Here is a 13,243-nt window from a genome sequence, read left to right as displayed (position 1 = left end):
TAAAAAAGTAAATTGGTCTTTTCTATTAGAAGTTTTATTTATTTCTATTATTAAAACTGGCACCACTAACAAAATAACTAGATAGTTAAGGGTGGCGTGCCACGTGTACTTTATTCTAACATATAGAGACTAGTTTTTAATAGTAGAAATGAATATAAGTTTTAAAAGGATTCGCTTCTCTTTAATCTAATGTATAATGATTAATCTATCTATTTTTTAAATAGTAGAACCAAAATACATCCCAACTCTTAATATAAGAATCTTCATAGTTCTTTTACCGGTGGAATGCCTACTAAAATAGATTTATAGAAAAAAAAAAAGAATCATTTTCTAAATTGTAAGGGGCAATTTGGGAATAAAATATGAATAAAAGCATTCTAGTAATTGACCCTGTTTTTAAGCCTGTAGAGAGTGCATACAATACAAAGAAAAAGACCTTAGTTTCCCACAATCTCTTTTCCCTCCTCCATTAATGGAGGGAAGTTTATAAAATTTCTATATTATCTTTCTCTATTTTGAAGGAAACCCAGTTCTTCTTTTTCTCAATTTTTGGTTTGCCATTTCCGAGAATGGAAGAAAAGGAGAGCACCATATCTGGGTCACTAGGCAACTCGGAGACTGACTCACCACCTGCACCAGTGAGTAGCCTTCAAGTGTTGCCTCAGGTGATGAACATCAACAACATGAGCTCGGAAACAGCGACGACAATGACTTCAACAGTGATTCCAGGACCAGGTGGAAGAACACTGAGTGATTCTTTAGGGAAGAAAAAGAGAGGGAGGCCGAGAAAATATGATGCAGATGGGAACCTTAGGGTACCATATCAGATAGTGACGACGACGACGAATTCACCTCCTGGTTTCACTTTATCTCCTTCATCTCCTACTGAGTTCTCATCACACAAGAGAGGTAAAGGAAGGTCCCCAAGGAACTGGCAGCTTCTTGCTTCTCTAGGTAAAGTTCAAGAAAGTTTAAGAGTTTTTTTTTTATTTTTCATATAAAACTCTGTTTGGTTGCCGAGAAAGTACTGCAGAAATAGTTCTCAGCTTCTTGCTTTCTCTAGGTGAAGTTAAAGAAAGTTAAAGAGTTGCCTTTTCTTTCTTTCTTTTTTCTTTTTGGTTAATAGGTTAAAGAGTTCTTTTATTTTGTTAAGTTTCATAGAAAACTCTGTTTGGTTCCCGAGAAAGTGCTGAAATTAAAAAAAAGAAAGAAAAAAAAAATGGGCTTGTGATTGCTTGCATTGCATGTTCACTCCTTTCTTTGTTTAATGGGGTAAATAATTCTCAGCTTACTTACCAAGAATAATTAAAAAAAGAAGAAGAAGAAGAAAAAAGATAAAAAAGCAAAACAAAACAAAAATGTAATCTCTAATGGGACGTAGATATATATAGCCTTAAAAGACTTACCTCTTTTTAGTATTTTTGGCTTCTCTATTTCTCACCCAACACATTAGGGTAGTTGATTCATGCTTTCTTTGGGAAGTGGAAGATTTAATTAAGGTTTTATACTTTCAATTAATAGATATATATAGTCATTAAAAATTGAAGTAACTTTTAAAAGTTTAATTAGTAGTATTTATGTCATCAAATACTGAGAATTGAACTTAGAATATTTCTGGAGAAATCATATATTAAATAATAATTTTGTAATTTTTGTTAACATATAAATTTCTTGATTAATAATAAAAAATATATTCAATATTAATTAAATAAGAATACATCATTCAAAATTAAATTATTTGATGCATGAATTTAATAAACCAAACTGATATTAAGCAAAAGATTATTGTATTTATAAGTAATGTGACATCAAGTTTGGTGCATAGATAGAAAGTTAGAAAACATTGTTCATTAAATCAAATATAAACAGTTAATAATAAATGATAGGTTTTCACATTAATTTCAACTATGAGAATTGGCATTTTGCTTCTGGTTTGATAGAAATTAATTACTTTTAACTCTCTCTAAAAAGGATATACATTTAAGTTTAAAATAATTTAAAAATAATCTGATATATATAAAACTTCAAAAGATATCTCTCTTTTTGTTTTTCAAGTTACGGAAAAAGATATCTATGTTGGTGAATTTTGGGTTCACTTTTTTTTTTTACTTTTATTTTAGTGAATAATTCTTTTATTAATTTCTTTTCTAAATTAATTACAAAGTTAACATATATTTGGACAGGTGAGTTGTTTGCTTACACGGCCGGCGGAGACTTCACGGCACATGTGGTCAAAGTTAATACCGGGGAGGTAATTTTCAAGATCAGAAGAAAAGAAAATTCAAATTTTCTTATAAGTGTTGAGATTATATTAAAAAATTATTTGCTAAATTAAGAAATATAAGTAGTGAATATAATTATATTATTTGATAAAAATAAATATCAATTTTAAAATATTATTTATTTTTAATTTAAATTTCATTAATATAATATTTTATATTATTTTATATAGTTTTGGATGAAAGATAAATATGGTAATTTGAATATCTTAATATATTTTTATTTTATAATTTTATATTATTTTATTCTTTAATTTAATATTATTTGGTTATATATTTTATAATTTTATTAATAATAAAATTATTAACACAGTTAATTATTCTCTTAATCCCAAATATCTTTTAGACATCTTTTAAGTATAAGTTTTGAAAAATATATTTACACATTTAACTATTGTGTTTTGAAAATTCCATTTTAATAAGAAGAAAAGTTTAATATAGGGAAAAAGAGAGAGAGAGAGAGAGAGGGAGGGAGAATTGAGGGTAAATTTTGATATGAATTGAGATCTGGGTTTTGATTGAAAAAGCAGGATGTAGCAGGAAAAGTTGTGTCATTATCACAAAAGGGTCCTCGTGGGATTTGTATTCTATCAGCAAATGGAGCTGTTTCTAATGTTACCCTTCGACAACCTGGTTCCTCTGGTGGGATTTTAACATTCGAGGCATGATTTTCTACCTTTTCCTCTCCTTACTCTTTCATTTTTCATTTTTGTTTCCAAATACAATTATTTTGGTTTAAGGTTTTTAACATTCAAAGTTCAAAAAATAATGCCAAAAACATCTATTTTTGTACTTAAAAATAAGTTTTGAGATTAAAATTTTAAATGTTTCCACATTTAAAAATTATATTAATATGACATCCAAATATATGAAAACTTTTAAAATATATACTCTACTACATTAGACATACATATTCATCTAAATACTCTCAAACATATTCGGTATTTGTACAAGATAACTTCCATATCTATTTTAAGATTACATCTTCTAAAACCTAACAACGTCATCTTAAGTTTCATATTTGAATTCTACCATTAAAAATAGATATGTGTTATTATTTCAATGACTCTTTTATTTCTTTTTAAGTAACACATGATGCTTACGATAAATGCCATGGTTTATATGTTGCATTGATTGTATGTTTTATGTTGTAACAGTTTCTAACAATTTATTTGTTTGCTTTTTTTTTTTTTTTGAAAGATGATTTTTTAGCATATTGAAGTTGAAAATTGGAATTAATTTACTTTGCAGGGGCGTTTTGAGATCTTGTCTCTAACCGGTTCATTTACATTCAGTGAGAATGGGGGTGTAAAAAGCAGAACCGGTGGTTTGAGTGTTTCATTGGCTGGATCGGATGGTCGTGTAATAGGTGGTGGGCTTGCCGGTGTACTGTTGGCCGCTAGCCCTATACAGGTAAGTCCTTTGCTTTCTTTTTAGACATAGGTATGGGATATCATTATTAAATTACAGTTTTCGTTCTTGTACTTATTCAGTTTTTATATCAGACATAATTTCATCATCCTATTATTATTATTCGCACCACCAAAAAAAAATCCGTTAATCAATTTTTTTGAAAATTTTTCTCATAAAAGAGAAAAACAGTACAAATTGAAATAATTTCTTTTTAAACGGTAAATCAGTGCAAAATAGCTATTTACATGGAATAGAAGCTGTTGCCTTTTTAGGGTTTTTTTTAATTTTATTTCACCACTAATGAAATTTTTTAATAATGTTAGTGAATCCGAGTAAGAAAAATATTAAAATAATAAAAATATATAATGTCAATTTAAAGGATAAAGAATGAATCTTAAAATTGAGTAGATTATCTAAAATATTAAGAAGGTTTCAGTATTAGTCATATTACATTTTATCTCTATTAAAAATTAGATAAATTAGTTTTTATTAGTTAGATTAAAGAATAAATTAGTCATTTTTATTAAAAAGTTTCATCAATTTGTATCGTTAAAAATTGATATGGTTGCAAAATAATTAAAAAATGATACATGGTGTGCCACATGTACTTAATGCTGATGTATAGGGATCAATTTTAAATAGTGGAAATAGATGAAATTTTTAACAAAATAACTAGTTTGCTCTTTGACCCTAATGTATAGGGACTAATTTGCCCATTTTTTAATTAGGGAGGGCAAAGTGCAATTTGACTTCTAGTACAGAGACCTCCATGATACTTTTACCATTTGGATGATGATATATTCTAGTCAAATTATGGTTGGTAACAATACCATAGAGGCCTTTGTATTAGGAGTCGGATTGCATTTTATCCATTCTACTCAATAAATGGGTAAAGTAGTCCTTGTACATTAGGTCAAAAAGGAGACTAATCCTTTTGTTAAGAATTCCATCTATTTTTGCTATTAAAAATTGGACCCTATACGTTAACATAAGGTACACATGGCATACCAAGCCTCACTGTCAAGTTATTCCGTCAGTCCCGTTAGTTTTTAATAGTACAAATTGATGAAAATTTTAATAGAAATGATCAATTTTCTCTTTAATCTAATGTAGAGGGACTAATTTGCCTATTTTTTAAATAGAGGGAGTAAAATACAATCTTACTCTTAATATAGGTTCATACTTTAACCTCATCCAAATCTATGAAAAGAAAACATGTTGAACCAATAGATATTTGTATCCTATACTTATACATGGAGTGGTATATATACATATACTTCCATTTCTTTTGATGTAGATTGTGGTGGGAAGCTTCATGCTAAATGGCTACAAAGTGCATAAAAGGAAGCCTTACCGTGAGCAGCACACAGTTGCAGCTTCTGCAGTCGCCACCGCTCCTTCGGCCATGGCGATGACAGAAGAAGGAAGGCCAATCATCTCACAAGCAAAACTAGATTGTGAAAACAACGTGAAACCAACATCTCCTTTCCAAGTGGGGAGCCTTGGGGAAGCAAGTAATAACATAACTGATCATAAAAACATAGCAAATATTGCAGCAGCCTCCATTGTTTCTGGTTGGAACAATGGCTCGGAACCGGCCTCTATCCATCGGCCATCCCCGGATATTAACGTGTCTGTGCCTAGTGAATAGGGTATCATCCAAGGTAACCCCTTGAAAAAATTTTCATTTGAGGTTAACTTTTTAGTATCTTTCAGAATACTGACATGATAAATTTAAACTAATTTTATTTAGATTATCATTTGTATTGAAACAGATGTAGCAATTAGATGCAAAATTTTATGAGGTCCGATAGGAACTTCACTAAATTTAGACAGATTTATGAACTCTTATTTTGTGTCGTTAATATGTTTTTCTTCTTGTTTACTTGTTATGATTCTATTTGCAAAATGCGTGAAGGTGGTCTAGCTTTGCATTCTAGTGAAGGTTTTTTTTGGCTTTATTTTAAATTGGCCCTTGAACTATATCGCAATTTTCAGATTGGTCTTTAAACCTTTTTGTTAGAACTTGTACTTAAATAATCAAATTTTGTCCTATTTACCACCAAAATACCATCCAATAAGATTTGACATGTGGCATATTCTTATAGGATGTCATATACTATTTAGGCAAAATGGAATAAATTTTATAATTTAAGCACCACTTTTGACAAAAAAATAATTTAAAGACCAATATGAGAATTGAGATACAATTCAAGCACCAATTTATTAATAAAACCTTTTTCTAACATAATGAAGTGTTATAAAATGGAAACGATAAAAGTTAGAACAGTAAATTTTAAATCGAAATAAAAAAATATCTAACACGATAAATTTAAATTGAAGCTAATTCAACTCAAATTTGTCAATCATATACCTAAAAATAATTTGCACAATGAATTACCTAAATAAAAAGAATATTCAAACTTCAACTAGAATTAAACTAACTTAAAATAATCCAAAATTGAAATAATTAAACCTAAGTGTAGAATCTATACACCAAAGTTTGAAATGATCCAATCCAAAACCTCATCTTATTAAACTTGATTCACCCCAAGTCGAAATGCTTTAAAACTTGAATAATTCAAAACATATAAAACTTAGGGTAAACTACAAAAATAGTCATTTTTGTTGCCTCAGGTTACATTTTAGTTACTTATGTTTGAAATGTTACGTTTTAGTCACTTATGTTATTATTTTGTTACGAAGTGATCACTCTTCCGTTAAGTTTCGTTATCTCCCTAACGGTAATCCTACGTGGCAGTCTAACTAGATTTTAAGTGTCAACTTGGATTTCCTAGTGGGATGAGAATAGATTTTTAATTAAATAAATTTAATTAATTAAAAATTTTAAACTCTAAATCTTAGTTAAAAAACCGTTCATCTTCCCCTTTATTTTAGTTTTCTTTTTTAGTTGACTAAGAAAGCTATTATCATCAGAATTTTTTATCCACCTACAAAAACAAAAGAGGATTCAATGGAGGGTCCAGGTATGTCTTCTTCACCGACAAATTTATGTTCTAAGACTTAAATCAAGTGGTTGTTGACAAATTTATGTAATAAGATGAACTGCAATGACTGCAGCATGTGAAAAAATGATGTTCTAGTTAACATCCTAGAATGAAAAGCCAAAACAGTTTATTTCAATGGCTGAACCATTTTTGTTCAACTTCGGGCTTTTTCCATTTTTATTTGACATGGGATTGTTTATTCAGAGAAAACCCAGAATTCCTATGTTTTGTTAATTTCCTACTTGATTTGGTTTCAGGTAAAAAAGATGAAATGGCAAACCAAACTTGGAGTTCTTAATGCGTTGGATGCAAAGAAAGACACAATGGTACCATTTCACCGCAATTGTGATTGTTGGAATGGGTTTCTTCACTGACACTTATGACCTTTTTAGCATCTCTCTTATCACAAAATTGCTTGGTCGTATTTACTACTTCGATGCACTTTCTGAAAAGCCTGGAACTTTGCCTTCTCGTATTGTAGCTGCTGTTAATGGTGTGGCCTTTTGCGGAACTTTAGCTGGACAACATTTCTTTGGTTGGCTCGGTGATAAATTAGGCCGAAAATGAGTTTATGGACTCACATTGATGCTTATGGTGATCTGTTCCATTGTCTCTGGACTTTCCTTCGGAAAGTCTCCAGATGGTGTAATGGCAACCCTTTGCTTCTTCAGGTTTTGGCTTGGTTTTCACATGCTGCAGTTATTGCAGTTCATCTTATTACATAAATTTGTCGACAACCACTTGATTTTAAGTCTTAGAACATAAATTTGTCAGTGAAGAAGACATACCTGGACCCTCCATTGAATCCTCTTTTGTTTTTGTAGGTAAATAAAAAATTCTGATGATAATAGCTTTCTTAATCACCTGACAAAGAAAACTAAAAAAATGGAGGAGATGAACGATTTTTTAACTAAGATTTAGAGTTTAAAATTTTTAATTAATTAAATTTATTTAATCAAAAATCTATTCTCTTCCCATTAGGAAATCCAAGTTGGCACTTAAAATCTAGTTGGACTGCCACGTAGGATTACCGTTAGGGAGATAACGGAACTTAACGGAAGAGTGATCACTTCATAACAAAATAATAACATAAGTGACTAAAACGTAACATTTCAAACATAAGTGACTAAAGTGTAACCTTAGGCAAACAAAAGTGACTATTTTTGTAGTTTACCCTAAAACTTAAGTTAATACAAAATCAATTTAATTTGTTCATTTGAATGATGTAATTAAAGTGATATAAAAAAAAGCTAATGAATTGTTTTGTTGGAGTAAAATGTTGACTAATTAACAACTTATGTTTTGTGTGCATAACTGATATTTAGGGATTCGATTTATTTAATTTGATTTAATTAGCTACTATTTAGGATTTAATTTCTATTTTATTTTCCTATTTTGTATATAAATATCTATTTTTGGTTTTTCCAAAATTATCAATAAAGAGAGAAAATTTTTCATACCATATTGAATTTTTTTATTTTAACATGGTATAAAAGCTAAATTTCCAAATTTGAGAGAAAATTTTCCCAAAATTCTAACACCACATTTGGTTGTGGGGAATGGAATAGATTTTGTAGTAACATAAGGAAATGGCTTAAATGACCGAATATCCTTAGTAGAAATTTTTTAAGTAGATGATTGTTGTTATTATTATTAAATTTTAATAGCACTATTAAATATAATTTAATAATAATAGAAATAAATATTTTAATCATATTTTAATATAATTATTATTAAATACAATTTAATAATATATAATTTAATAACATTCTTAATATAATTTGGTTCATCTATAAGGAAAGATGTACTTTTGAGATTTTGTTAGGGAAATCTATGCAGATCAGTCACTGGCAAATGCTACCCTCTCATCCTACACACACTTAACTTTTGTCATATAGGTGATTCCAACCATCAAATTTGACACAATTCCTTTTACCAAATCTACTGCCTCATCTCACTTCATGCCTAATATGAAGGACAAAACATAATCTCATGGGATCATAGTTGCCAAAATTACAAATATTAATCCAAAAACAATAATTATTCTCATTTATATATATAAAATATCAAACATCTAAACACGAAACAAACCCCAGCAAGCAGACCTTGTTTTAACTTTTCTATATTTTTTCCCCAACCCATTAACATCAACTCCAAAAATATTCCCCCAAAAATATCAAAAAAGAAAAAGGGCTCTGCTGCTGCCATTGATGTATCTTCAATCTGAATCACTTTCCATACTCCCCATGGCCTTCAATCCCCTTAGTCTCTGCATCATGCCAAAACCTTACATCAGAAACATGGATAATAGCTAAAAAAATTATTGCATTGTAGGAAATGTAAAAGAAAAGAACCAAATCATATGTTACCTTCTTAAAACTCTTCTTTTCCCTAACTTCATATCTTTCTTGGTACATATCAGTCAACCATGTTCCAAGGCTCACCAGCTACTAGGGGTGAGTATTTGATCAAGCTGAGTCGAATTGAGTCAAAAAATTTCAAGTTAATCGAGTTGACGAATCATATTTTAGCAACCGAACTCAATTTGAATTTTTTTTCGAATCAAATCGAATCGAGTCAAAAATTTTTGAGTCCAGCCGAATCGAGTTAACGAATCCTATTATTTATACTCAGTGGTGCGTTTACATGGACCGATTATTTAACTAGTAGACGAAGTACAAGATTATTTAACTACATAAACAATATAATGGTTTTGCCTTTTAGCTTAATGGGTAAACATTTATCAAAACGACGTAGTTTTACCTTTTAACTTAATGGTTTTGACTTTTAACTCTTAAAAAAGTAAACATTTACCAAAACGACTTAATTTTGCCTTTTCTTATTTGGATTTTTAGATAACTCGAATTGTGTAATTCATATTCGAATTAAACCAAAAAACTTAATTTTTTATTCGAGTTTATCCGAATAACTTGATTAACTCAAATAACTCGAACTATTTAATTCAAAATTTGAATTTTTTGTCTAATTTTTCGATTCGAATCGGATTTTGCTCACCCCTACCTACTACCACCACAACCTACCAGTACATGTCAAATTTACACCAACAATTTATATGAAGCCTGCATTATGCTTCAAATACATCAATGTTTACTTACAAAACTAAACTAAACTATGCTTCAACAAAACGAACCAAGTTGCTATTTTCAAGTCTTAGTTTGACAATAGTTGAAAGAGAGTAGATAAGAGTTGTATGATTAGTCATGATGCTCATGAACTTATATGTACACCAAGTTAAAAAAAGTTAAACTAAAAACTACAACAATCTAACTAGCATTGAGCAATGTGTAACCCTATATACATGTTTGTAATGATGTCACGATCAACAAAAAGACAAAAACAAAAAATTAAACTTACCAAAAAAAAAAGAAAAGCCCAAATCAAAAGAAAAATCCAAAGGGAAATCACTTATGCACTATAAATGAATAAAATAAAACATTACAACCTAACAGAGAACTGATTATTCTAACAAGATTTCATAAACTCATCCAGCACTTCATAAAATGACAGTTTCCAATTCACTAAATTCAGGGTACTGAATATTTTATAATGCCAATGATTTGAGATATGAAACCCATAAATTTACGAAGACATCATACTATATAAAGCAACAAGAATCAGCAAATAGTGTTACTAGGATCAACTTTGGGGAAGATTCGAGGATCAACTCTATTCATAAAATAAATTTTCTAACTATGGCAATTGCAGAGAGATAACACCTCTTATGAAACAAAAGAAACAATAATAATACACTGAGATTTATACCAATTAGTAGAAAATTTATAAAGCAACCGTGAAAGGAAAAGTAACACGATACTCACAATTGTACTTAGTCCATCCAATGGTCTGATTTTCCAAATCATACAAAACCAGCTTGTTGGAAAGCACTAAATCTATAGGCAACAAAACAAAGTTCCATGAAAAATTCAAATTACTCTAATTTCTGCAAATACTATTGCAACTTACGGTCTAATAAAATCAATGCTACACGGTACACACTCTAGAATTCCATTTAGTATTCACTTGGATTTGATGAGTAAAATCTTTTTAATCCAAGTTATAAAAATAACCAATCATTTAGGATAACCTAAAAAAACATGTCTAAAAAGGACAATAGGACAAGATAAAAAGGTATTTTTAATGATAATTTAAAAGAGTAATCAACAATACGAGAAGGCATAAATATACCATTATTTTTCAATAAAACATCAGTATAAACCTTGCAGAGTAGCTAGGACAATATTGCAGGCAATCATTAAAGTATATATTAGGTATCCAAATTAAAGTTATGAGTATCATGACCAAAACAATATAGATCCTATAGAAATTACATCAATATACAAACTACAACAAGAACAAAAACATATGTGGAAAGAAGTGCACCAATGCAGTAATTTTGAAATCATATTTTCACCTTCCAATTGAGCCTATAAAGTGTGAATTTCATGAAAAATTCTACATTAGAATATAAAAATAGAAAAAGTAGAGAATTCAATTAACTAAAGAAAGTCCTTTCTCATTCTATATTCTCTTGCAACTGTTAGAAACCACAATATGTATATATTGTTGATAAATAAGTCCATCACTTTTAACATTGATTTTTACAGATTTTTTGGAGCCATTATTGATAAATAAGTCTATCACTTTTAATCTGTTATTTCCTTATAAGCCAATACTTATTTTGGGGAGTCCATTTCATTTGCAGCTTCTATATCTAGTTTTAATGAACTATCAAAAGCAATTGGAACAATAGCATAGTCCATGAAGAAGACCTATAAAAAGAGAAGAATTATCCATTGGTGTTGTAATTGTGCCAATGATAACCATTCAAGGCAGGCTATTGTATTGCAAACCAAAATATTTGCTTAAGGATCACAAAAGCAAACTGATTTTCAATTGTAGTGGAAATCATACCAAAGAACCCAAATTAATCAAATTCAGTATAACAGTTCAAAAACCAAAAGAAATATGAAAACCCCTAACAAGAATCAAACATATCTTTTTTTTGTTCAACAAAAATTAAACATATTGGCAACATTAGTCACCAAATTCCTAAAGTCAATCAAGTTGTGTGATCCAATTAAAGAGTTGAAAGAATGATAGATTAACCGAGCAAGAATCAAAGAAATTTCAATTAAAGAATCAAAGTCAATCAACATTTCTTCAATCGATGAACATGAAACCCAAAAAATCAAAATCAAAATCGGAAAACAAAAAGCTATTAAGACAGACATACCTCGTTAATTCGACAATCGGAGGTTAACTGATCATTCACTACAAAACAAAAAAAAAACACAGTTCACCATTTTTTATCAAATCTAACTATAAAATGAATGGGAAACTAATGAAACCATTTGCAGTTTTATACCAATGGGTCTTGATTCTGGAAGTGAAAATTACATTTAAAAAATGGCACCTAGAAAAAGGAAAAGAAACCCAGGAATGAGCTGAGAAAATTTGAAGAATATGAGAGAAAAAGGGTAAAAAAAAAAAAAAAAAAGCTTAAACCAACATGGGCTGGTTGACAAGAATCTGAAAAGAAAAGAATAATCCCCATTTATTTTTTGTGTTGATGAATAAAAAAGAAGAAATTAAAGAAGGAAATTTGGAGATTTACCCAGTGAATAAAATGGGTATCGAATGATGGAAACAAACATCGGCGACGGAAGCAAGGTGGTCTAAGATTCAAACAAAAAATAAAAAATACAAAGAAAATGAACAACAAATTACCCGATAATGGCAGTAGATTTGGCCTCCAACTTTGTTACTCACTCTAACAGGAGCATCTAGAGAAAATGAAGAAGGCAGATGAAAAGAGATTTTTGTCTTCAAAAGTAGAAGGCTATTACGGACGACAAAGAATAGCCAATTCAGAGCCCTATCTACTGAATGGGTATTCAGTGCACACCCGTAATAGAGGCCTGCATGGAATGAGAATTCGACAGTAAAAAATGAACCAAACGAATAAAACCCTGTTTAAAATTGAATAAGCACTGAACTGAATCATTATTCACGCCAACCAAACGTGACGTAAAATTAAAACATTTGGTACTTACCCCATTAGGCCTACCATTTTTGTTGGAAAAATTGGTTTGAAAATAAATTTTGTCATCATAAGTTTAAAAAATTTTCTTTAAAAATCGACGGATTGTGATATTTATGACAATAAAATTCTTTTATCCAAATTATACTAGTATTTATGGATTAGGCGGACTCTATTGTTCTTAGCTTTCAACCACTTGATATTCTTCACTAATCTTGATCTCGGTTTGCTAGAGTACGAACTCTATTCGCAAATCGATGAAATATTTAGTAAAACTTCAAGAGTTAGAAATCGAAAGATAAACTCTGTCAAAAGATAATTTTTATTTGGGAAATAATTTAACTATATTTTGATAGAATATCAATGTAGAAAAGTATGTTATTTTACCTAACTCTTGGTCTCTATTTATAAAGAAAATAACAAGAGTCTCAGTAGAATAAGATATAACCAAATAATAATTTTTAATTATGTTATTGATAAAT

At 29.5% G+C, this 13,243-nt stretch overlaps 1 protein-coding gene and 1 long non-coding RNA gene across 2 annotated transcripts; one reads left to right on the top strand and one right to left on the bottom strand.

Moving 5' to 3' along the window:
* Positions 1 to 412: 412 nt before the first annotated feature.
* Positions 413 to 5,577, top strand: LOC105785488 (AT-hook motif nuclear-localized protein 1). Its single transcript, XM_012611589.2, has 5 exons — positions 413 to 954; positions 2,184 to 2,251; positions 2,810 to 2,941; positions 3,531 to 3,692; positions 4,990 to 5,577. The coding sequence occupies exons 1-5, from the start codon at positions 570 to 572 to the stop codon at positions 5,341 to 5,343; spliced, it is 1,101 nt and encodes a 366-aa protein (XP_012467043.1). The 5' UTR covers positions 413 to 569; the 3' UTR covers positions 5,344 to 5,577.
* A 3,145-nt stretch (positions 5,578 to 8,722) lies between these two features.
* LOC105785487 (uncharacterized) lies at positions 8,723 to 12,669 on the bottom strand. Its single transcript, XR_001131030.2, has 5 exons — positions 12,449 to 12,669; positions 11,955 to 11,992; positions 10,540 to 10,611; positions 9,070 to 9,173; positions 8,723 to 8,969 (listed from the first exon to the last, which is right to left on the bottom strand). It is a non-coding gene; the product is annotated as an uncharacterized LOC105785487 (long non-coding RNA).
* Positions 12,670 to 13,243: the final 574 nt, after the last annotated feature.

Source organism: Gossypium raimondii, chromosome 1 (assembly GCF_025698545.1).
Source record: "Gossypium raimondii isolate GPD5lz chromosome 1, ASM2569854v1, whole genome shotgun sequence".
Classification (NCBI taxonomy): Eukaryota; Viridiplantae; Streptophyta; class Magnoliopsida; order Malvales; family Malvaceae; genus Gossypium; species Gossypium raimondii.
This window is presented reverse-complemented; position numbering and strand designations above follow the sequence as displayed.